At 39.8% G+C, this 24,942-nt stretch overlaps 2 protein-coding genes across 2 annotated transcripts in view; one reads left to right on the top strand and one right to left on the bottom strand.

Annotated features, from left to right (window-relative positions):
• Positions 1-505: 505 nt before the first annotated feature.
• On the bottom strand, positions 506-24,429 carry LOC114775922 (band 4.1-like protein 5). Its single transcript, XM_028966605.1, has 16 exons — positions 24,356-24,429; positions 15,163-15,365; positions 9,936-10,040; positions 8,413-8,455; positions 8,064-8,142; positions 7,871-7,915; positions 6,017-6,069; positions 5,085-5,205; positions 4,130-4,217; positions 3,955-4,043; positions 3,769-3,859; positions 2,328-2,497; positions 1,768-1,874; positions 1,665-1,683; positions 706-744; positions 506-521 (listed from the first exon to the last, which is right to left on the bottom strand). The coding sequence occupies exons 2-16, from the start codon at positions 15,340-15,342 to the stop codon at positions 506-508; spliced, it is 1,245 nt and encodes a 414-aa protein (XP_028822438.1). The 5' UTR covers positions 15,343-15,365; positions 24,356-24,429.
• Positions 24,149-24,942, top strand: part of LOC114775924 (receptor activity-modifying protein 1-like) — a 33,867-nt gene continuing 33,073 nt past the window's right edge. The window contains exon 1 of the mRNA XM_028966606.1: positions 24,149-24,465. Within this exon, the coding sequence (XP_028822439.1) occupies positions 24,399-24,465 (67 nt within the window). The 5' untranslated portion in view covers positions 24,149-24,398. The remainder of the gene's footprint in view (positions 24,466-24,942) is intronic.

The raw sequence follows: 24,942 nt of genomic DNA, 5'->3' as shown, positions 1-24,942 counted from the left end.
CAGTGGGCACTGGTCAAAGCCACAGCCACCATCACATAAAGGCACTTATCCCTCCATTGATTGGGTTGGTATTAGAGGAGAAGGAAATCAACAAGGAGGACAAAACACGCAAAGAAGCTCATTTGAACAGCCAGGAAAAAATAAAAACGCCTCCAAAGCCCCATCCCATGAGCAAAGACATTTGATTTGAAGCAAGTCTACAGGAGGAGCCGATGAGAACTCAAGGGTACATACCTCACATTAATGCAAGAATGGATTCAGAACCGCAGACTACAATAAACAAGGTAAAATGCTTTTTCATTTCTAGCTTTTTAGCTGATATTACAGATGCATATAAAATATTCTATGTATTTATGCATACATGCAATATCTAAAAATTCTAGTATTGAAACATAAAAAATTACTAGTCATTGTTTGTTTTTTTATTTTGGCTCAAAATGAATGTCCACAGACTGAGACTCACCTCTTCCCTGCATGACTCCCACCATGGCTCCGAGGGAGGGTCTCAATTTCCATTGGTCCTGTAGTTGTGGTTGTCCGCTCATCACCGTATACCAGACCATGACGTTTGGGACTGGGTCGGCTTTAAGACCAGTGCATGCAGAAAATGTATTTTAAACATTATTTAAAAAGTGATTCTGCCTTATTGTGTGCATTTTTTATGATTACAAGAAGGGGGGAAAAATAAAACTAGATCCGCAATACCTGCTGTCCTTCCTGGAGCTCAGGCCATTGTTGTGTGTGCTTTGGAGAACAGAGAAGAGCACAAAGAATGAAAAAAAAAACAAAAGCAAATTTCACAGGTTTTGTACTGCTGTACAGTGGCAGCGGTGGCTTAGCGGGTAAAGAATGGACCTGTAATTGGAAGGTTGTGCCACTGAGTACCTTCCTCACACACTACTCCCGGGCGCCTTTCCTGGCTTCCCACGGCTCACTAAGAGTGATGGTTACAAGCAGAGGACACATTTCCCTGTGCGCACCGTGCGCTCTGCATCATAATGCCAGTCACTTCACTTCAACATTTTTTCTTGTCATTATGAAATAAGAAGGTTTGCTTACGACAAAAATAAGCTGTTGTCAGAAGACCAGCAATAAGAACCATGTTTTTTGGTAAAACTGCCTGTACATTTACATTTACAGCATTTATCAGACGCCCTTATCCAGAGCGACATACAATCAGTAGTTACAGGGACAGTCTCCCTGGAGCAACTTAGGGTTAAGTGTCTTGCTCAGGGACACAATGGCAGTAAGTGGGATTCGAACCCGGGTCTTCTGGTTCATAGGCGAGTGTGTTACCCACTAGGCTACTACCACCCTGTGTCTGTCTGTTATCATTCCACTCATGTTCGTAATAGTTTTTACACATTCACTCACATTACCCAAAATAAACTGTCAAACTACAGGCAAAATGAAATTGTCCTATACAGTAACTTTTCAGCTAATCATTTAAATTTACAGTATTTGCCAGGCGCGCTTGTCCAGAGTGACTTTCATGAAAGCTTTAAAATGTTACACTTCGTTATGCCTCGATGTCTGCGATTCAACGTGTGAAAATTCCATGTATTGGATTCAACTATGCCAAGGTAGACACCATTTTCTATTATACACAAACCTAAACAAAAAACTACAATGGAGACATTTGAAGTAAGGAAACAGACACTCACTCTTGAGTTTTGATTGGACCTATAAGAAAAAGACAAGCCTTGGTTACTAGTCGGTTTAAAAATAGTGTATTTTTGAATCACTGGGGGAGTAGAGAACACTCACTCCTGTTCAGCATGGTCCTTCGAGAGTAGCGCCGGCTGGGCCTCCGCTCGAACGACGTTGACCGCCGAGCTTTGTTTGCCTTTGTTGTCTGATACTCTGTCTTTCCGCTGAAAAGTGACAAATTGGTAAAAGTTTTAGTGTGAATGCACAGACTGGTCACGTGACCAACAAAGAGCTCGACAGTTATATAATGGGACTAATGACGGCAATTAAATAATCGTCCTTGACAGTATGCATGTGCTAATCTGTTCATAATCGAAGAGGAGGAGGAGGCGGCATGCTCAACACGCTGACACAGCTCTGCTGGAATGTCTGGCTGCTGATTAGAGATTAGAACGAAGCATGCAGGGAGCGCCTGATCCGGAACGCAGCAGACCAGGAGGGTCTGCGGTGGCTACAGACCACCCAGATCTCCGGGACCTGTGGGAACGTATATATTCCTTGCAATAGCTCATACTGTAATACAGAGTTTTTCTGTAAGAAACAATAATTAATCAACGTTTAACAGAAAACTGCACAATAGCTGAAGGAAATCTCTCCATCTGCCGAAATGCCCTCACCTGTAGCGGAAGCGGGAGCCCATGCGGATGAAGCCGGAGCGGGCAGAGCCCTTCTGCACGGGGCCGCGCAGGCGGAAGAAGGCATGGTGCTCCACGGCACACTTCCATAGGTGCTTGCAGGCCTTGGGGTGATCCATGCGGAAGACAAACGTGTGCTCCTGCTCTTTGCCCTGTGCGACGCAAGAACAGATAAACATTCCTCCTACAATGTAGGAGTCAACAGGAAAGTGCAGCAGACTCTTGTATCTTGTATATCTGGATCCCGAAGAAGCTAAACTAAATACCCTTTTTGTTGGTGTATAATTAGTTCTGTCCCCCTAAGACGTGATCTCCAATGATGTTTGCATGTGATGAATTGACAGGTGGAGGTTTAAAACTCGGTTTAAATACAGTCAGTCAATCAAAGGGTCTGGGAATCAAACAGCGTAGAGGACATGCAACGTTTTTTTTCTTGCAATAAAAACGATTGTTATATTGTGGTTCCAAGAAAATAATGTGTGGTTGGGAATGCAACCTTGGTTAAGATGAGATAATGAGAAAAGAGAGAAGAATTAAAAGCATATCCTATACAAACCAGCAACTCAAAATTCGGGAATCATTTCGGTGAGTAAAATGAATCAAAATCACTTCATTTTTCTTGATTGTGTCACTAGCCAAAGGGTATAAAGGTATTCAAAGTGTAAAGAGAAGAAACCAGCTCAAGAGACCAGCTCAAAACCGGCATGAATCAGCTTCATCTCAAGCTATGCAAGCGGATATAAGACTACTGAAGATGGCCTTTGGGATACCACCTCCCCCAGTTCAGCTGTTGGGGGAAAGTCATCTTCAGTACCAAGAGCTGATGACAGCTTGGGGCATCAAATGGGGGAATACATGGGCAACTCAAGACGAACAGAAATGAAGAAGCTGCACATCCAGGTGCGCAGGCTGAACTACACGCTACTGAACAATTAAAATGACTTGGATAACCTGAACCTTAAGTTATCCAAGAGAGCATTGGGCATGGTGGTATCATGGTGTCCTTTAGGATGTTCCAAAAGAGCACCAAATAAGACTTAACACACACTAACTAAATATCATACAAAGTATGCATTCCTAAATAAATTAAATGGAATTAAATAAATACAAAAGGAGAAAGAACTGAGCACATATTACTGATGTTTTTACAAAAAAAGTTTAGAAAGGAAGGACCCTATAGGGGTGACTGACAGCTCTCACACAGCCAACGTCATTTCTAAATTATTTAAAATCACTACTGTCAACACATCTCTTTGCTTGTAATGTGGTTTTTGTCTAGCAAAATTACAAGCTTTGGTAAATAAAATTAGTGTGAAAATATTTTCAACTTTGGGAACCACCGATTTACATTAACATTACTGTGTTATGTATTAAATTGTGTGTGTGTGTGTGCAATACAAAATACAGGAAATCATATCTTTACCTCTGCAGCCTCCTGCACTACCTGTTCATCATCCTCCACCACAACCAAGGTCAACTTGCTTTTCTTGAAGTCTAGACGTGTGATTTTAGGCCTAACATAACACACACACATACACACTTCAATTTCCACACAGAAGAGCCAGTTCAAATGTTAGATCAAATCAGGAACGAAGAAGAAAGTCTTTACCAAAAAAAGAGGCCAATCTTAGTCTGCCCCTCAAATACCAACACTCCAGTAGGAGTGAGTCCTAAACTGTATTCATTACCATCTCGAGCCTGCAAGGTGACATCATTATAAACATGAGAAAATCACAAATAAATGCATCTCTACATCGTTATCATAAGATACAGTCCCTGCTCACCTTCACCATATGCATGTCCACGCCGTACATCTCCAGCCACTTGGCTTTGTTCAGGTAGTTTATCTCTGCCTGAGCTGGCATCTGTCCCCTACAATGAAGACAGGCCATTAAGCCCTCTCATCACCTCCACTGCACGGAAATCTCAGTGCATGCATATGCCTGGGGCTGCTATAGGAGGACCAGCACCACCGTTTTCCCTACTGTGCCAAATATATTTCTATTATAGAATATAATCACTTTAAGAGGTTGCTAAGAGACCAGGCACAATAGAGTAACTTCATTTTATCAACACGTAGCTGTACTGGACAACTTAACAACCCTACTCCCTAAAGTAAGAGCTACATGTAACTGTGTAACTGTGTTTACATAAAAGAAAATGCAATAATTTTTATCTGTTACAGTTACTGGAGGAAAACGTGTAATTAAATTACTTAGTTATTGAAAGGTTCATGATTACAATTTTCATTCTTCAAAAGTTCATTCTTAATTTAGTATAAAAAACCTTGCTGATAACATTTAATAGTGGTGTAGTGGGAATCACAGGAGTGATATTTGTGTCAGCTAATCAGAGCTCTGTGAAGCGGATATTGTTAGTTGAATATGTCGAGTTGCCAGTCCTGACATGTCTGACACACATCCAGACATACATGAAATTTTAGACTCGTGAAATTCTTAGAAAAAGAAATTCCAAATATTCCAATTTATGCAATTTTAGGGGAAATGCAAACCCTGGTAGGCATGTCCTGTTATGTTTGAGTGACATTCTGTCTGGGGTATTGCATATGATTTAGTTACTGAACACAATTAAGTCCAATGCTAACATAGTTTATGCTTAAAGATTCATAGCTGTGTAGAAAGGCAGCTCAGCCAATGTCATGATCTGTCATGTGTTGCTATAAATACATAAAAGCATATAATTAAAATTAAAAAACAAAACTGTTGATTGGATTTTCACCTGCACTCCTTCCAGTAGTTGTAGATGGCCAGCTCCATGTCTTCTGTTTGCTCGGGGACAAATCGGAATTCTGATACCAGGTCAAGTGTGTGCTCTGCAGGGTCACAGTCACCCAACTCAGCTGAAAGATCAAAGAACCAAGTTCAATCATGCCAAACCTAGTGCATGTTTACAGACACTCATGCCAAATGACAAATAGTCTGGGGATGGATAGATAAATAAATATGAATTCTTCATGAATTCTTAACATTCTTAGTTGTCTGAACAGAATAATTGTCCACATTTTTGGGCACGTGTGGAGAAATATGTTATTATCAATGTTTTAATAGAAATTGCTAATATAGGACATGAAATTAAAAGAAGCTTGCCATTAAATCAGAACCAACAGAAACATAAGAATCTAAGGAGCACAGACTAAAGAAAGGAAAAAACACAAACACAAAAAATTACTAATACGTTTTGAAGTTGGTCATGGAATAAGGAGCGGCATACGTATAATCAGGAGCTACAAAGAAGAAAAAAACTCTAAAAGTGATTTATTATGAAGCGTCTCCCATGAGGCAGTGCTGGGGAAGCCTGGGAAGAGGGCTCTGAAATGGGGCCCGGTCTCTAATGAGCTGGCAGGAAAACCAAGGCTTGTTTCGGAGAAGCTGACGGCGGCAGTCAGAGAGGGGTTACAGCCCTATACCCCCTGGTCATTACGCAACATGTTTTGACATAAACGAGCACTGGGGGTACAACCTAAAAACATTTGCAGCTTCCACTAACCTGTGAAAGTGAAATGAAAGAGCTGCCCTTTTGCACCATACTCCAGGCACAGGAGCCCCACAAAGATATTAAATTTTAACCAGATCTGCAGAAAGTTATTGCACTACAGTAAAGCCCCGAGCTCTGGGCAATGGAGGGGGAGGGAATCAGGTGGGTCCACTCACCCTGCAGAGAGAAGGCGGCGAGCTCCACCGCCGTGTCAAACGGACATTCCAACCTGTCGTTAAGGCAAAAGCGAACAATGATACCTTTTCAGCACATTCTCCGCAGTCTTTCAGCAGAATATAAATCTGCACAGTTATTTCCCCAGTCACCTGGTAACCCTGATGGAATGCCGCTCTTCCAAGGTCACCGTTAAGATAGAATAATGTTCGGCAACAAAAGATTACCTTGTGGAAACCAGCATAACAAAGCGGGCCATAATTAGAAATGTAGAGTAAAGCATTTTGTGTGTTACACTGGTGCCTCACATGCAATGACGCTTATGACCACAGAGCGAGATCTCACATTACAAATGAATCACAAGACAATGAGTTGTGCAGTTTGTGTTGTCATGCAGCTGTTCTGCAGTTGTGCATAGTAACAAAAGTTACTGTACTGAAGTATTTTTTATGTGTATCTGTACTTAACTAAAGTATTTACGTTGGTGGAGACTTTTTATTTTTACTCCGGCAAATTTCAATGTCAAATCTTTTTTGAAAGCAAGGTGTTCCTTTTTTATGGTTTACGTAAGTACACCAATCAAATTACAGCGCGAGGATATTCACCTGCAATAATCCAGTTTGCCAGGACATCCATGGCCTTATTTGAGAGAATTTTTTTGTTGTAGAAAAGAAAAAGGACTTATTTTCTGTGTTAGTCCATTCCTTGTATTTTATAATATGGTATGTTTTCAGTGTTGCCAGATCCTAAATGTTAAAATATGATAAAGTGAAGTGATTGTCACATGTGATACACAGCAGCACAGTGCACACAGTGAAATTTGTCCTCTGCATTTAACCCATCACCTTGAGTGAGCAGTCGGCAGCCATGACAGGAGCCCGGGGAGCAGTGTGTGGGGATGGTGCTTTGCTCAGTGGCACCTCAGTGGCACCTTGGCGGATCAGGATTCGAACCAGCAACCTTATGATTACAGGGCCACTTCCTTAACCGCTAGGTCACCTCTGCCCCAGCATCTTAAAATTAGCATCTTAAAATTATCGTATTTTGAGAATTTTGTACACACATAATTTGCTCAGGTAATGTGTTATTAAAGCAGATTATCATAGACTGAATATTATAGTACCAACAGAACGGATCGTGTTTCGCAAGGCAACACAAGCACTGCATTATGGGATTTGTAGTTTTTGTGTTAGCAGAGATTCATTCTATCAGCCCATTGTAATAGATCTATATTAAATAATTTTGTGAGTTTGATGCCTAAGTGTTACATTTTGCATTGATTGGCTGTAAAAGCATGTGAGATGACTGCACATAAACAAGCAAAGTATGTATGTGCCAGATGAAAACAGAGATCTTTATAGGGTCGTGCTAATAAAATAACCATAAAATAACGATATAATGAAAGGGTAAAATGAACATGGCTACAGCCATGCGCTTCATTAACAGGTCAATTAGGTGATAGTATTTACAATCTTTTCAAATGCGTAGACCACATATCATCTAATACATTTTACTTATATTATACGATTCCAGCCATTATATTATATTATGACTGACAGGGTGACTGTCCCTGTCACTACTGATTGTAAGTTGTTCTGAATAAGAGCATTTGATATATGTCGTAAAAGTACATATATTTACATGAGAGCCACAAAAAATATTTTACTTTTCATATTTATGTACATTTGAAGGCAATTACTGTTGTACCTTTACTCAAGCAAAAATTTAAATGGAGGACTTTTACTTTATAGGATTAAAACTTTAACCTGGGTAACTACTCTTACTCAAGTAGTTTCGTCCACCACTGCTGTTATGTTGATAGAAAAAATATTAATAATAAGTACAAGTTGACTCACTTGCCACTGAGGATGTCTTGTTTCAGCTGTAACACAAAAAGGTATCTGTGAAAGGAAGAGATGTGGCAGATTTCTTTAGATCACTCATTCAGCCAGTGAAAGGAACAACCCTACATTGACAGGGTTCTGGTATTAAATAATACATAATATGTGTGTGTGTGTGTGTGTGTATATATTTTTTGAGTTAACATACCGGGTCAACTCTTCATGAAGGTTATTGGGCTCGGAGGAATAAAACTTGACCCTCATGTGCAGACAGTATGGTGGTCCAACTGTGGCAGACATGAAAAGGCAGGCACAGAACTTTTATTATTCTAAGTGCACACTTATTCTATACACAAAAGACACAATTTTAAAGACTATTAACCTTATGGTAAAGCCAGAAGAAGAAGGGAGTTGATAAGAAGTGTCTCCAAACAGAAAAGAACCTTGGGACCTCTCCCTCCCTCCCATGTGATAAACTACTCACTCAACAGTTGAAAACTAGAAAGATCAACACAGTAGGAAATGTGTGTTAAACTGACAGGCAGCTGCATACTTACTCTTAACTTGCTTTTTTATGCTTTTTGTAACGTCCAGCCAATGCTGCAAGAAAGGGCAAAATGTGAAACCTTTGAGAAAATGTAAAGATAATATCCATTTAACATTTTCAATAACCAACAGATAAAGATGTTTTACAGATTCTCTCATGCTACTGGAACAATGTAATGTCACGTCATCACTCCTTAGACATTTTTGTGAATTGTTCAATAAATTAAATATTGACTGCCGCTTTACACAGCTCTATAAAAACCCAGGACAATTACCTTGAACCTTGTGAAGAAGGTTTGGTTTTGCTCATTCACATATTATGCTTTAATCCAAGTCCAATAGGTATATAATATGTCACTCATACAAAATGATGATATGACTTTGATGAATATAACATCAAAATTGTTTAAAACAGGCCTGTCTATAAATGTTTAGAAACCAGATTGGTAGCTTTTCCACAGTACCAGAAAATCCTTTCTTATTCGGCCACAATGGACTGAATTTGAGAATCTGTGAGGCATGAACAATGTAGAAATGGAGCAGGGGGGTGGGGGGAAGAAAGAGGGACTCTGAATAACAAAGTCCTGTTCTGGTCTCCCCTACATTCCTAAAGCTGACAGACACCGCAGCGCACATTAACCTGGATAATGTGATCATACGTGTTTGAGTAACGGCATGATCTATATGACTGCACTTTTTGTTGTCTAACTGATCACTTAATTTCATCTGAATTATTTGTATTTCTACATTCGGTTCATGTAATTCATGTAATAATAGAGTGAATTTTGATTACATTTCATTTGTACCTAGCATGCCCCACGCGTCTTTTCTGGTTAATGCAACACATCGTGTACTCTTCTGAGAAGTGAATCTGTCCTAACTGCTTAGGTATACTTTACTGAAATTATGCTTTGATGTATATTGAAGAAATTGTTACCTCACATTTATTTATTTAAACAGCGTATTGCTTATGAGTATTCAAGGTTCACCAGCAAGAGTCACTGACCCGCACTGAGTCATGCCATTAAATAGCCTCGATAACATCTTTGGGGTTACTGGACATTAAAGCATTCAAAAAGGTTTCCAGGGCCCCTGGGGTCCTCGGCAAGGATTTAATCTTATTTTTTTTTTTATTTCAGTTACAACAGAAATATGCAAGAAATATTTTAAAATCGCACAGCCTACATACCTAGGTTTCATGAACCAATCAGAATGAGAGACATGCTTAAAATCTTCAACCTTGACAAACTGCTGAATGGATAACATTTGTGTTTATTTTTGAGAGGGAGAACTACCAGTCTGCCATGTTTATAAAAAGTTATCAGGGGAAAGTGGATGACCCTGAAAAAGCGGCAGCACAAGAATGGCCAACACCAGGTATTAGCACTCAATGTTAGGACAGATTGAAACAAAGAAAAAAAACAAACATGTTCATCATAGATCACATGATTAATTAGATCATCTGAGTGGGAATTCTGAACGTGGGGTTGGAAGAAATCACAAAAGAATCTAAGTGGTAAGAAGCGATTCTTACTGGCACTTGTGCAGAGTCCATGAAGCGCAGCCCAAAGTAGTCCTTCTCCACAATGTCCAAGTGATACATGATCTGGTCAAATAGCTCTTCACCTTTGGCTTTTTTCTGGGAAAGAGGGACAGGAAATGTCAAACTTCACAAATATTTACTTAATTGTTTAATTAATTGACAAAAAAAGATAAATGCTGGTAGCTGTTTCTTTTCTGGTATGACAGCCCTGACCAACAGTATAGTTGATTTAGTGGCATGTCTTAATTTTAGTTTTAGTCTAAATTTAGTTTAGTTATAGTCTGGTTTTAGTTAACAAAAACTGATGACTTTTTAGTCTAGTTTTAGTTCATGAAAATTGTTTTTTTTTTTTTTAAGTAATGCAATTCTATTTAACCCAATCAATAAAGTACCTAGTAGAAGGAAAAAAAAATTTAGTCAAACCAATTTCATAATTAACACAATGTTAACACATAATGATATTACTGTTACCTTATAGACTCAAGAATACCCTACATTCATTGCAGACACGTAAGACGCCCTGATTTGTTCCATGTTTATTGAGCACACGCTCAGTTTTCCTTACCACTTCATTGTAAAGAAAGTGCATCCAAAGATCGTTTGTCCTAGCCATCTGCTTACCCACCACAAATCTCCTGAAATCTAAACGAATGCCGCAATTGCGTATTGCGGAAGCGACATAATCTCTGCAACCAGATATGAAATCAGAAACAAAAATACTACATACAAATAACCTCCCAATTAAACAAAAGGAATGAATGTCTTGTCTTGTTTTCGTCAATGAAAACGAATAGGCAATTTTGTATATTTAGTCTAATTTTTATCAGTCAACAACAATATTAAATGATAAATTGACCAGCAACTACATTGTTTTTTGACGTGACTAAGACAAGACGCATTCAAAAACGTCACAGCTGTTTTTTCTTTTTTTAATCTTTCCTTAAATTCAATAACGGTGTACACGAATTTCAGTAAAGTTGCTTTTTGGTTGTCATTAACCACACCAATAGCAACCAATAAGAGAGGAAGGTGCTATAATAAAAAACTAGGAAACATTCTGGTGGTACCATACAATAACTATTTAGCAGTCCAGAATGCAGTTACTGTCTACAGATAAAACCAACAGCATCCTAAAGATAATAGTACATTTCAAAAACACGTTTAAATATTGATGTTGATCATGCCGGACAAAATGCATATTTAATGGATGATTCCAGTAGGGATGCACCAATCCAATCCATATATCAAATGATGTCTCGAATAAGATGATTACATATCGATAACAGTGTGCAGACCTATGAAACTGATTAATTCTGTTAAATTGTGGGTTTCCTACACTGCACTACATCCTGTGCTTGGGTATAAGGTGCAGAGATATAATTTCATCTTTTGTAAAGCAATAGCTAACAAAGCAAAGTGTAACCAAATCAACTTAATAAAACACCCCAGAAGCATTATGTCAGACAGCAAAAATATTAAAAAAAAAATAAATAAATTCATAGCATGTTATCCAATACCAGTTATTTGTATCAGTATCACAGCTGAGATAGCTGGATTGGTGAATCCTAGTTGAAAGCTGGTCCATTTCAGCAAATAAATGTGGACAAGAGGAACTGATCTGTATCTTGTGGGAATGGAAAAGTTATTGTGAGAAAACACCTAAGGAACATCTTAGGGGTTCCTTACCTTTGTACATATTAAAATAAATATGAACTTTTCAATAGCACTTAAACAAATTAAGAAACATTTTCTACATTTGGATTGTGTCTGGAAAAAAAAAAAAAAAAAAAAAATCAATAAGAACAGGTTTAGTCTCCAATTAAAATGAAAAGCGAGAGCAGAGTTCCTAATCCCATCTGTTCCCTGTGAGTGGATTTCTGTTTCCACGCCTCACACTGGAACAGCTCTCTGCAGATACCTCCTGCTGAAGAAGCCGTGCCGCAGCCATGGAGCCCGGAGCAGTGGAGGCTCTCGCAGGCCCAAGTGAACTGGCAGAGTGCACAAAGCACCCATGCAAAAACGGACACAAAGGAACCATTGTGCTCTCCGGCAAACTCCACCGGCTTTGGTCTCACATTGTTCACCAGAGGTTTGCCACCAGCCAGGACAACAGTTTGTCTTTAGAGGCTCTTACACTCCTAATGATATTTCTTGCATGCAGGCCAGGCATGCCTGAAGAACGCAGATCAGGATGTTCAGGTACATACTGAAGATGTTCTGAAAAGTAGATCATTGTAACATTATTTACAAGGCTCTCTGAAGAGTGGAGGAAACCAAACCAGCTCGGAATAAAGGTCACTGACAAGGTTACACATGCTCTAAAAATAATAATGGTTTGCTCATGACCAATCATCTCTATATCTTTGTCACCAGAAGATATTCCAGGCACAGGTTGCCTCTGTAAAGGTGAACATTTTTGCTTGGGGAGGGTTCACTAATGTCACAAAATACAAATTAGAATTTCAAAATTTCACCCCAGAACATAGATAAAAAAATTGGGCTCATTTCACATTTGATACCAGATGTGCAGTTCTGTAGTAAGTATTAACACCCTAATAGTAAAAATGGTCTTAGTATAGTTGTTTTTGCCGTATAGTTGTTTAGTTTTTGTCTAGTCATTATGTGAAGCTGTCATTTTAGACTTTATTAGTCTTGGTCACATCCAGACTCATTTCAGTCGACTAAAAGTCTGAGCATTTTAGTCATATTTTAGTCAGAATTATCTATTAATATTTTAGTCTAGTTTTAGTCAATGAATATTAAAAAAATGGAAAAAATTTAACCCAGTCAATACAGTCCCTGACAAAAGTCTTGTCGCTTATCTATTTTGTAGAAACACCTGCTATTAACCTGACTTTTAATTAATCAATTGATGTTAGAAATAGCTCATATGAAAAGCTAAAACCCTACCAAATGATATTTAATGCATTGAAATGAATTAGTTTCACTGAAAAAAAGATTTATCATTTAATCAAGACAGAAAGATCAAATTTTGGAAAGACAAAAGTTGTCACTATACAGAAATTTAAATTTACTGCAAATACAAATCCAAATTTAATACCTAATATGATATTAACCCACTTTCTGCCACTTTTCCAGCATCCATCCTCTTAGCAGGCTGTGGGTCTTCTGGGCACTGATTAGACCATGGAGGTCATTTCGAGATAGAATCCGACAAACTCTTCTGGTTGACACAGGGACTTCAGGTGACCAGGTCTCGTGGAGCTCTGCTGCAGTGGGAAGTGGGCTGGCCTTGGATTTTCAAGACAACAAATGGTCCTCTCAAGCAGTTGTCTACCTGACCTGGGCTTGTCAGAAACGTCTCCAGTCTCTTCAAATATTTTTTTTTTATCCTCTGTGTTTTTTACGCTGAGACACATTGAAGGTGTCTGCCACATCAGCAGTGGATCTGGTCTTCAGCCTCTTGATAATCAACACTTTAGTCTCAGGGTGAATGTTAGGCATGTTTGCAGAGGTCTAGTTGGAGTTGATGTGAAGGTCTAGTGTTCTGGGCTTCTTTTTATACACACCTCACACCTAATTGATCCATTATTAGTCATAGATGAAGCTCATGTGACAAGGTGACAAGACTTTTGTCCTTGCAAAAATAGACTCATTGGGCTTTACCAAGCTTTAAATACCAAGCTTTTTGACAGTTTTGTTGTGCACTGAAACATTATTACAAAAGCTGTTGGGAATAAAATGAGGCATTACTTGTAAATAAAAAAAAAAAAGAAATATATTTCAGCAACACTTTAGGTCAATTTGTACAAAAGCGACAAGACTAGTCAGGGACTGTATACTACCTAGCAGAAGAGACAAAAAAATATTTTAATCAAACCCATTTCATAATTATTATTATATTATTGTTGTCTTATAGACCCAAATTAGTCTACATCCATTCCAAACACGGAAGACGCTCTCATTTGTGCCATGTTTTTCCAACCACACATTTGGTTTTCTTTTCCATTTCAATGCAAAGAAAGTGCGTACAAAAAACACTTCATCTTTTTCTCCCAGCCATCTGCTCATCCATCAAAAGCACCCTGAAATCTAATTAATGAAGCGATTACGTATTGCGACCATCTGTACAACCGGATGGGAGATAACGTGATACAATAACACGATTAAACAAAAGGAAATAGCATCTTAACATGAAGTCTAATTTTTTACTTTAATTTTTTATTTTTAACATGTAAACTATAATTAGTCTAATTTTTATGTCAACAATATTACATGATATATTTAGTTTTAACATCACGTTATATAATTTATTTTATTATAACACAGGGGCACGGTATTCAGAAGGATGGTGGTTCAAGATGCCACTGAGGTGCCACTGTGCAAAGCACCGTCCCCACACGCTGGGGGGACAGTGACTGCCCACTGCTCACTAAGGGTGATTGTTAAATACAGAGGACACATTTCGTTGAGTCACCGTGTGCTACAGTGTTTCACAATGACAATCACTTTACTTTACACCAGCATCTGGCTTGTCTTCAACACATCAAAAAAGTTAGTTGAAAGACATTTCTTCATAAATTTTGCTGACGAAAACATTCACATTTTAATCAATCCAACAGTGTCCAAAAGGCATTTTACAAGAAGTCTTTCCCACCTTCCACATTTGACTTGTTAAAACTGGCAAAAGACAAAAATAATAGTAATAATAACCACATATTCACAAGAAGTTTAACAGAAATTGTGATTTGCTTTATATCCTGATATATTTCTTTTCCGTATTGCCCATTCCTTGTGTTTTCCACATACCCCCAACAACGTACCCCCATACTACTGCACTGTGACAGCAAGAGTCAAAAACTGCTGCTGACAGAGTGCATGGTGAAAGTGTGCCCATGGCATAAAATGCACCAGAAATTGTTATGATGAGGAAAAAGTAGCAGCAATAACGTACGACTATTGCTTGGACATTCCATGTTGCAACCTTCATATTTTGGAGTAAGCATTTGGGTCTCCTTAAATATCCACTTGGGCCACAGTCCATAACATATACAGTTCCGACTTTGGCAGATGTGAGTTGTCAGGGAAATGCCAGGAACACAGGGTCAGATCTTCTTGTGCCTAACAGCAACAGAAACTAAGACTTCAGCTAACTAAAAATTCCAGAATATTCCAAAGCCAATTAGAATAGTGGCTACTAACTACTATTGCAGTTGGTCTTGTGGAATGCTCACACAAGATTTAAAAAGTTACTCACCGGCAGGTCCACACTGACATCTGTGCCATCCAGCAATGACACTCGGCAGGTGATAATGGATTTGGAGTCGCCGGCAGCAGGAATGTGGGTGGTGGCGCGCTGGGCTTCTCGTAGCCGGGCCTTCTCGGCATGTTTGCGGACAGACCGCCGGCCCAGCGTCCGGCGGAGGAAACTCAGCATCGTCAGAGTCGAGAGACTTTTACCTGTCAGGATAGGATAAAGAAAAAGGCTCTTGTGAATTTTGAAGGGTCTGCTTCCTGTTTCATGCCCATAATCTAGGGATGTAATGGTCACCAGAAGAGTTGCAAGACTCTTATCTGTCTAGTCTCTGCTGTTGATACTAGGGTTGTTTAAGTCAACAAAATTTATGACGAAATATCTTCATCAACAAACCTTTTTGTCGTGATTAAGTTGAGACGAGACATAAATGCTTGTTATGCGATAACTATAATGAAATATATCATGTAAAATTGTTTACTAATAAAAATGAGACAAAATAGTGTCCAAAATAAAAACTAGACTAAAATGTCTCTTTTCGTTATTTCCTCTCGTTAAATTATGTTATTATATTGCGGTTTCTGTTTCCTGTATCTCCCATCCAGAGGCACAGTTGTGCCTCAATATGAAACAAGCATATCTCCGCTGGGTCCTAGAGCCCGTCAATCACCAGCCAATCACAAAAAAGAAAGGGACTAGACAACAGCAAATCAGAGTAAAATGCAACACAACCACTATTGAAAAGGCATCCAGGATTTCTTCCCGTGATTCTTCCCGTGATTCTCCTTCTTCTGTTTTATGTTACAACAAATTCACAGCCTGTTTGACACTAGAGGTCTGAACCTTCACGATTCGATTACGATTATACCAATGCCTCAATATCCATGAATTGCATGGCAACCAATAGACTTTTTTTAATATGTTCACATGATGCTTTCAAATACAAGCGTTAAGATCTCGTTGGTGTTTTTCTTAACTCCCGGTAAGACAATTATGTTGTGTTGTACAGTGCTGCACGATTAATCTAATCGCAATCCTAATCGTGATGTCAGTCTGTGAGATTACATGAACGCAAAAAGCTGTGATTTAAATGATTAGTACATGGATTGGATCGGCAAAATATCCGCTCCATTCTCTCAAAGTTTGCGAGCTGACTGAAGTCTCATTTCAGTCTGATGTGACGTGTTTGGTCACATGACTTTCGATTCGGTTCAATGGAGACCTCAGATTCGTGACTGGGTAGACGTCGCATGACGAGCTGCATCGTACGTCAACGTCGCCGCCATATTGCGAGAGGCTCTGCTGTGGCGTGAAGCATATACATGTCTATGGAGAGAAGTGCATAAAAATGCCTCACTCTTGTGCTGCTTGGGTCTGTACAAACCGCTGTACGCTCCAAACCAGATTCCGGGGGATTACATTTCGTAGGTAAGGCTGGACAATTGTTTTGAATATATTTGGCCATTATAAAATCCCTGTTTTATAAGTCTTAACCTTAGCTAAGCTAGGCTAAGATAGCGAAGCTATGCATTCATGTGTTCAAGTCAGCCTCCAAACAACGTTTTGGCTAAACGTAGGCATTAACTATTTAGACTGTTCTTAGCTGTTTAGTTCACTTTTCTCAAACTTTGAAGGTTTCCTAAAGACATTCACCTCAGTTTACAAATCTTAACCTTAGCTAAGCTAGCAAAGCTATGCATCACTGTGTTCAAGTCAGCCTCCAAACAACGTTTTGGTTAAACGTAAGAACTATAATACGGGATTTTATAATGGCCAAATATAATCAAAACAGTTGTTTAGCCTTACCAGGGTTTGTCGTTTGACAGTAATGTAAAGTGTTTTTTGTTATTATTTAATTTTGTATTTTGAAAGCACTGGGCATTTCAAGTTGTTATAAGTAGTTTGTATGTTTCACTTTGAAATTAAACATTTCACTAAGTAATTTGTATGCGACTTTTCATTGATATACAAGCAAGTGTCCTTTATCATATCGTAATCGCATATCGCAATATTGATCTCAATAATTGCAATATGTCTTTTTCCCCAAATCGTGCAGCCCTAGTTGTACATCTCTGGACACTCAGAGAAAGATCAGCCTTTTCTCCATTCCCACTCTCTGTGTGTGTTTCAAAACGGCAGAAAGAACACTCACTTGCTTGGATTCCATTGGTTGAGTAAAAATACGTCACAGCGTGCAGCGGTCAAAGTTCAAAGTTCAACAAATGACTGTCTTCGGAGAACAAGACCACCGGGAGCTGCGCCGCCCAGCATTAAACTCCTACCCGAAGCGGCGCTGTACTCGGGTCAAATCGCTGCAGTCTCTTTTACCAAGGCTTTTTATACCGACGGCAGAAAAATAATCAAGCAACATTGTGATGTAATCCATTATGTCGATTATTGATTATTACCCACTGCATTGATGCAATACAGTACACATCCTGTATCGCGAGGCATCAATTATACGACTAATTTCAACACCCCTATCTGACACATGATAATGAGATTTGATAACCCTAACTGCTGTTAAGAGAACGATGCCCAGATAATTAACATCAGTTTTTCAAAGCTGAGTGTTTTACCGCCTGTTCAGAACAAGTAACCAAAGGATTACTGACATATTCTCTCTCTCTCTCTCTCAACAGGTTAAATAATGTTATTGAATTGTCTGTGCAATGTATATCTTTTCACAACTACAATAATAATAAAATTTTTAATGAAACGCCGTGGTGGTGGTGAAGGTTGAGTTTAGTGGAATGTCACTCTTATCTGTTTTCAAAACTTGAGAGCCCTTACTCAAGTTTAAACTTTTTGTATTTTACATTTGCAACTGGTTTATTTAAATGAAAGAATTTCTATTTCTTGAGAGTAAAACCACACTAGCGGTGGAATTTACTGCGATGTAAGGGGGTGCCACCTAAAATCTTACCTAGGCCTCCAAATTTGTCAGGGCCGGCCCTAAATAATATAATAATAAGATAAACTTATTTTAATTATGAAATGGGTTTGACAAACAAAATGTTGCTTTTGTCTGTTCTTGTACTATACTGACTGCGTTAAAGAGATTACAATAAACCATTCACTGGCTAAAATTAGACTAAAATGTCATCAGTTTAGTCTAAAACTAGACAAAATTTTAAATATTGAGTCAATATATGACTAGAATGCTATTACTTTTAGTCCACTGAAACTTGACTGAGTCGACTGAAATGAGTCTGGACATGACAGACTAATAAAGAATAAAATGAAAGCTTGACACTAAGACTAGTATAAAACATTCCAACAAAAACAACTATACTTGACACTATAGTAACTGCAGTAACTTTATAGAGGTATAAAGTTGTCTTGTTTAACACACGATTATAACAGTAATAATTAAATAATAATTACTTAATTATGATGTAAACCAAAATTAAGCCATCTTCATATCTCACTTGGCATCAAAAGGAATCAAACAGAAATAATTTTCCATATTCGACAGCCCTTTATTTTCCACCTAAAATATCACAGAGCTATTTTACTGGAGGCATCTGTATTATTTTACCCAAAAATGCTGTCCGAAGTCCAAATACTACCCAAATTTATTTGGATCGTGATATGGTGCCTAATATGCTTACAGGTAACCCTCAATCACATGCAAAATGTGTCTCTGTCCTGGCAAGTAGGTATAAAATGTCCCTCCACTGTATAAACACTTAATAGAAGGATAATCTTTCAAAATCTTACATATAATGCACTATAGATGAAAAAAAATATATATAAAACAAACAAAAATATTATTATTATTAACTATAAACAGATCTTTAAATCTAAATAATTTAGAAACTAAAAGACGTTTAGAATGTTCATGATTTTTTCTTGCGCCAGTGAGATGTGATAAGGTGCTGACAATCGTTTCCCAGATGTTCCTGAAGCAGCCACTGATGTCAGCTGGCTTAACTTACAGATTTTCATCACCTGACCATCACCACCATGCCAAGATCAGGCTTGCCTCTGTCACCAATCAAGCCAGCCCGGCTGGTATTCTAACAAAAGGAAGAAAGTGACTCGGTCTGACAGTTCAAAGTCTGGACAGAATGCCTGGCCCAGGTCAGCTGACCCAAAGACATTAATAACCGAGGCAGTGATAGCCAAGTCACATTGCCACACGTCTGCCATTAGATATAGTAAATCAGCATAATGTAATTATTAAAACACTGCAGGTACAACTACGGATGCTCAGGGTTTCCATAAAACATCTGTATTTTAAAGAAGAGAAACTAACAATGCGTTTTTCAGTCATCCAAAACACAATCTTTACAGATGTTTTTTAAACAGAGATTAAAATGGGAGGAGTCTGATGATTGACAGCTCTTGCGCATACATCTTCCTCATTCTGGATGATTCAAAGCAGCAAATCACGTGTGAAAACATGATTGATTATTATGATTCTTTCTGGTTTTATTTCAAACTTTCTCACCTCTAGGACGAGGAGTTTCGACCTGTGCCTGAAACCACACAAAATCTTTAGAATCTTCAGCATCTAAACTTACTGGGGCAGTGGTGACCTAGCGGTTAAAGAAGCAGGCCCCCGTAATCAGAAGGTTGCCGGTTCGAATCCCGAAGCGCCAAGGTGCCACTGAGCAAAGCACCGCCCCCACACACTGTTCCCTGGGCGCCTGTCATGGCTGCCCACTGCTCACTCAGGGTGATGGGTTAAATGCAGAGGACAAATTTCACTGTATCACAAAGACAATCACTTCACTTCATCTTTATGAACATTACTGAGTGGTTGGCCCAGCGGGTAAGGAAACGGACCCGTGATCGGAAGCAGTGTGTTCGTTCACACACACTGCTCCCTGGGCGCTGCATGTCACCGATGTGTCACTGTGTGCTGTGCTGCAGTGTGTCACAATGGAAATCACTTCACTTTCACATTTAGTATCGTGTTCAGCACGTCTGTCTGTCAGCAGGCTTCGAAGCACACTGAGCTTCCAAAATCACACAAGCCACAATACTTTCCCAACTCATCCCCTCAGGCAGCAGGAACAATGTCTTGCCTCATAAATGGCTCATTATTAAACATCACAGCCACATCTGGCTCCAGTTCCACAACACTGCTTGGTCTAACATCATTATTCCATACTCTGATCAGGCAAGGACATCCTAGATACTACAACCCTTCTCCAGACGTCTCTGATACATGCACATTAACATGCTCCCGTGACACCTTCCCTGGGCCTTATACTCATGTTGTAGAAACAATCCATCTCATAATCGGTTCTCAGGACGAACACAGTTCACGGTTTTTAACGCAGCTGGCATAATAAGTATTAGTGTAATTATACACAGAAGGACACCGGTTAACCTGAACTGCCAGTATAGGGTTACTGGTGGGAGGAAAAAAAAAATCAATACGACAGGGCTACTAATATAACACTGATATACTTTTATGTATTTTACTCTTTTTCTATACATATGCATATTGCAGATGAATGTACTGCAATTCATCACATTTTGCTGGACTGGCAGAATGACGTATGTTTGGGATCCATCTTTTTTATGAAAAATAATGTTTCTTTGGGTCACCCTGTGATTTCAATCCTTTATATACATTCAAACCAATCTGCTGTATGAATCAGTAACAAGAATTATTCAATATTTCATAAGGATCCACTGAACATATTAAAACATACAATTATACAAAAAAGGGGGGATAAGGATCATTCAGAATCATCCCCTTCTGCTCTTAACACAGAAAACAAGTTAATCTCCTACCAAAACCTCTACAGGTATGACATTTTAGTTCAAGAATGGCGCGGTTCATTGCGTAATAGTTCACCTCCCTCTGCCACCGTGTTCACAGCCGCCCGAGCAAATATCCAAAAAACTCCGAGCACAAAAAAAAGAAAATAACATTTCGGGCAACGATGAGGCAGGTGGCGCTTTCAACAGGGCGGGCAGCCAATTCAACATATTAAAAAAAAAAAGCAGGTGGTTCGAGGCGCACACTTTACGCAACGTTCGCAACGCGCTGCTATTTACGCCAGTTGCGCCCGGCGTGTAGCTCAGCGCCAAATCTGCTTACAGAAGATAATACGGCCGCGCCGAAAACGAAGTTGCGCACTTTTAACGACAGTGGAAATCGGCGTGGCAGCTTCTTCCGCCGAGGAATGTAGTTCTTTCACAAGCTACGGGATTGCCTAGCAACACCGGGCGCATGAATACACGCCTCGCGGTAGCAGGTGCTCCGTTTTATCCAACCTCCTACAGAGCGTCCAATTTACGTAAAATACGAAACAGTTTCACAAAGTCGGCTAAACATAGTTTCGCTTCGGGAGACAATTAAGAGAGAAAGCGGGGTTTTTTTTTACCAGCATTCACTCGGGACTCGGCGGTACTGCGTCTCTCTCCCTCAGTCCACTTGTGGATTCAAAAGTCCCCGATATGGCGACGGCTTCTCTTTCTTGGTAATTTTCTTGTGGTTTTTTTATCTCTTTAAAAACAAACGCGGCACTCCGCGCTTCCCATATTTCCGTCCCCCCTTAAAAAAAAAAAAGTTCCGAGCGCAGCCCCGCTGCTAATTAAAACACAATAAGCCACTGTTGGAGGTTTTCGCGAGGATGCGTTTCTCCCAGGAAGTGACGTGATGACGCAAACCCCCCCCTTCCAAACAAACGTGGATTTGAATTTAAAGGGGCAGCTCCGGGGCGAGATATTACCTCGCGGTGCCAGACATGCTGGTCGGATACTTTCTTGCTGTTCCGCGATAGTTTTAACATGGGCCACGATGTTGTCCTGCACCAATTTACAGTGCGTTGTACGAATGAAACTGACGATCGACGGAGAAAAGTTTTTACAAATTTGGACCGTGAAATGGACCGCTTCTTAAGCGATTTATCTTACAAGAGCGCCATCTATTGGTCACCTATTTTACTTCCCCCCCCCTCCACTATGGCAGGGCCCTCGAGGTCCTGATACAGCTGTTTTTCCAGACGTTTGTACAGTGAAGTGTGCAAATGGATGGTAGTAGCCTAGTGGGTAACACACTCGCCTATTAACCTGAAGACCCAGGTTCAAACCCCACTTACTACCACTGATTGTAAGTCGCTCTGGATAAGGGCGTCTGGGAAATGCTGCAAATGTTAAAGTGATTGTCATTGTGAAGCACACGGCGACACAACAAAATGTGTACCCATCACCCTTGGTGAGCAGTGGGTACCCTAGCGGGTAGCCCCGTGCCTGTTCAGAATGAGGAACTAACTGGGAGGTTGACCAGTTAGTCATCTAGGTTGACTCACAAGTCTCAGCCAAAATCCCAGGAGAATTTCCATTTTACAGCTTATTATTATAAATGCCATTCTTTTTTTTTTCCTGGTCCCATGGCATGATAAATAAATGAAAATAATACTACTAGCTAAAGTAATGTAGCAATGGTAACTGCATGCAGCTCAAAGTGGAGAAATCTAAACTGTTTATCCATTAAAAGAGAAAAGTAGTTCATGTCATGACGTGTTTTGTCTTGTGTATGTCTGAGATGTTTCCCGTCTTGTCGTTGTTGAGTCCGCCGTTTCAGACCGACGGATCAGTCAACTGTCGGCAATGTGGTGCTCAGAAGATTGACGTCTGCAGACCAAAGAATGTCCAAACGCTCCAGTTCGGGTCAACATACTAAACCACATGATGTGTACAAAGTTAAACTCCCAGCATGAAACGGGATCGTACGGCAACACACAGTGAGTTCTCTCGGGATGAGTCAGTGTTCAGCGGTTTTGGAAAGGCTGATCGAAAGGCTGATAATGACCATACAGGACTAATGCAGGACACGCCTCCATTTACTCAAGATTTCATTCAGATGTTCACCGGTTTTATTTAAAACTAAAAGCAAAAGCAGCATATTATACTGATAACTCTCAGTACTGAACACTGTCAACACACGTTACCGTTCAGAAGTTTAAGGTTATGTAGAAATGTCCTTGTTTTTCCCACGAAATGGGGTTTAATAGAAAAAGACAAGAAAAAAAAAAAAGAAAAGTGAATCAGTGAAGCTTTTAAAGGCTTAATTGTTGTTGATAAAGTTCCTCTCTACATGTATGTAGATATACAGGCATTTCCAAATAGGAAAGGAAAGTGAAGTGATTGTCATTGTGAAACAGCAAAAAAACAGCAAAAAACAGCTTGAACGCAGCACAGCAGACGGTGACACACCGAAATGTGTCCTCTGTTTTTAACCATCACCCTTAGTGAGCAGTGGGCACCATGACAGGCGGTTTGCTCAGTGACACCTCGGTGGATCGGGATTCGAACCGGCAACCTTCTGATTACGGGGCCACTTCCTTACCTGCTAGTCCACCACTGACCCCCAGTCGTTTACAGAATGAACAACGTCTGGACTGGACTGTCTTTTTAATGCGCCAAAAGGTAGTGTCCCATCCAAAAAGGGGACATTACTAAATGATACTTAACAACGTCTATTTCTTATATGGCACGGTGTTGCCCACATTAATAATGATATCACAACTTTGTTCTGTCGGGCAACAAGACCAAAAAAAAATAGTAGAATTTAAAAACGGATCACAAATAATTAAGTGAGTATCTGCTGTATAGGTGCCTGCAGTGACGCACAGTGGCCTGTAGATGGCAGCAGACGACGCTGTATGTTAGTTAACGTGGCAGAATGTGTGAAAATTAAATGCGGTTATAGCAGTTTGTTCATTCGCATGTTTTTTTTTGGCGTGTTGCTGACAGGCTTATTAACAAATTCCACTTCTGTCCGTAGTTTTATAGCACACGTTTAAAAATATTTCTATCTCGTACACTTTCAGTGTGGCGCTCAGTGCAAACCACGTAGCCGACATTTTTTTCCCATTTTTATATATTTTGAAAAATATAGAAAAGGGCAACTTTATGGTAAATTAAGTGGATTTAACGAGTTTCGTGTTCGTAAACACACCTCCACTTCACCAGCATGTTAGAATCCCACCGAGCAAGTTCTCGGCCAGTCCCTCCCAGACGCTTCCTGCACCAGACGGCGTAACGTTAACACAACGCCAATACAACGTTGAACACGGCGACAAGGCGACAAGGCGACCCCCCCCTCCCGGAGACGGAGTAAGTGAGGTCTCTCGCGGCGTGGGAGTCCTGCGGGGGAACACGCAGCGCGTCGTATCAGACGCGAATTACCCGAGAACTCCAACCCCCGGTGTCGCGATGGTGTCACCTGGACCGGCAGCGGAGTCACATTCTGAGATGAGACGGCGACGATGATGAAGATGATGATGATGGCATCCTGCCTGGCGCCGATACCGCTCCCGGTTTTCTTCATTGCGGGTAAGTGTGTGTGTGTGTGTGTGTGTGTGTGTGTGTGTGTGTGTGTGTGTGTGTGTGTGTGTGTGTATATATATATATATATATATATATATATATACATGATATTATATTACATACACGTTTCGTGATGGGCACAGTTGGCACACTTTATTTCATCCCCCCTTCCGTCACCGCTAGAAAAAGCAGGGACCTTATGCCATCCTCACATGACTAATACAATAATTCATAATCGACGACAAAACTCAAAAAGAAGCTTTTTCCGTGATGCTATTTATGAAGACATTTATAAAAAGGTACATTCATGTTAAACATGTTTTACCAATTCATGAGTTTATTGAGATTTGTATAACATATTTTTGTGGCTCATTTAAATAGTATATAAGTACTAGTTCCGACACTTATTTCTGGAGCAATATGAACTGGACCCCGCTGGCCCCGTCCTACATTTCAGTGTGCCATGTAATGAAATGTGTCCTG

This window comes from Denticeps clupeoides, unplaced genomic scaffold (assembly GCF_900700375.1).
Source record: "Denticeps clupeoides unplaced genomic scaffold, fDenClu1.1, whole genome shotgun sequence".
NCBI lineage: Eukaryota > Metazoa > Chordata > Actinopteri > Clupeiformes > Denticipitidae > Denticeps > Denticeps clupeoides.
The sequence above is the reverse complement of the archived record's forward strand: the minus strand, read 5'-3'. Positions and strand labels throughout refer to the sequence as shown.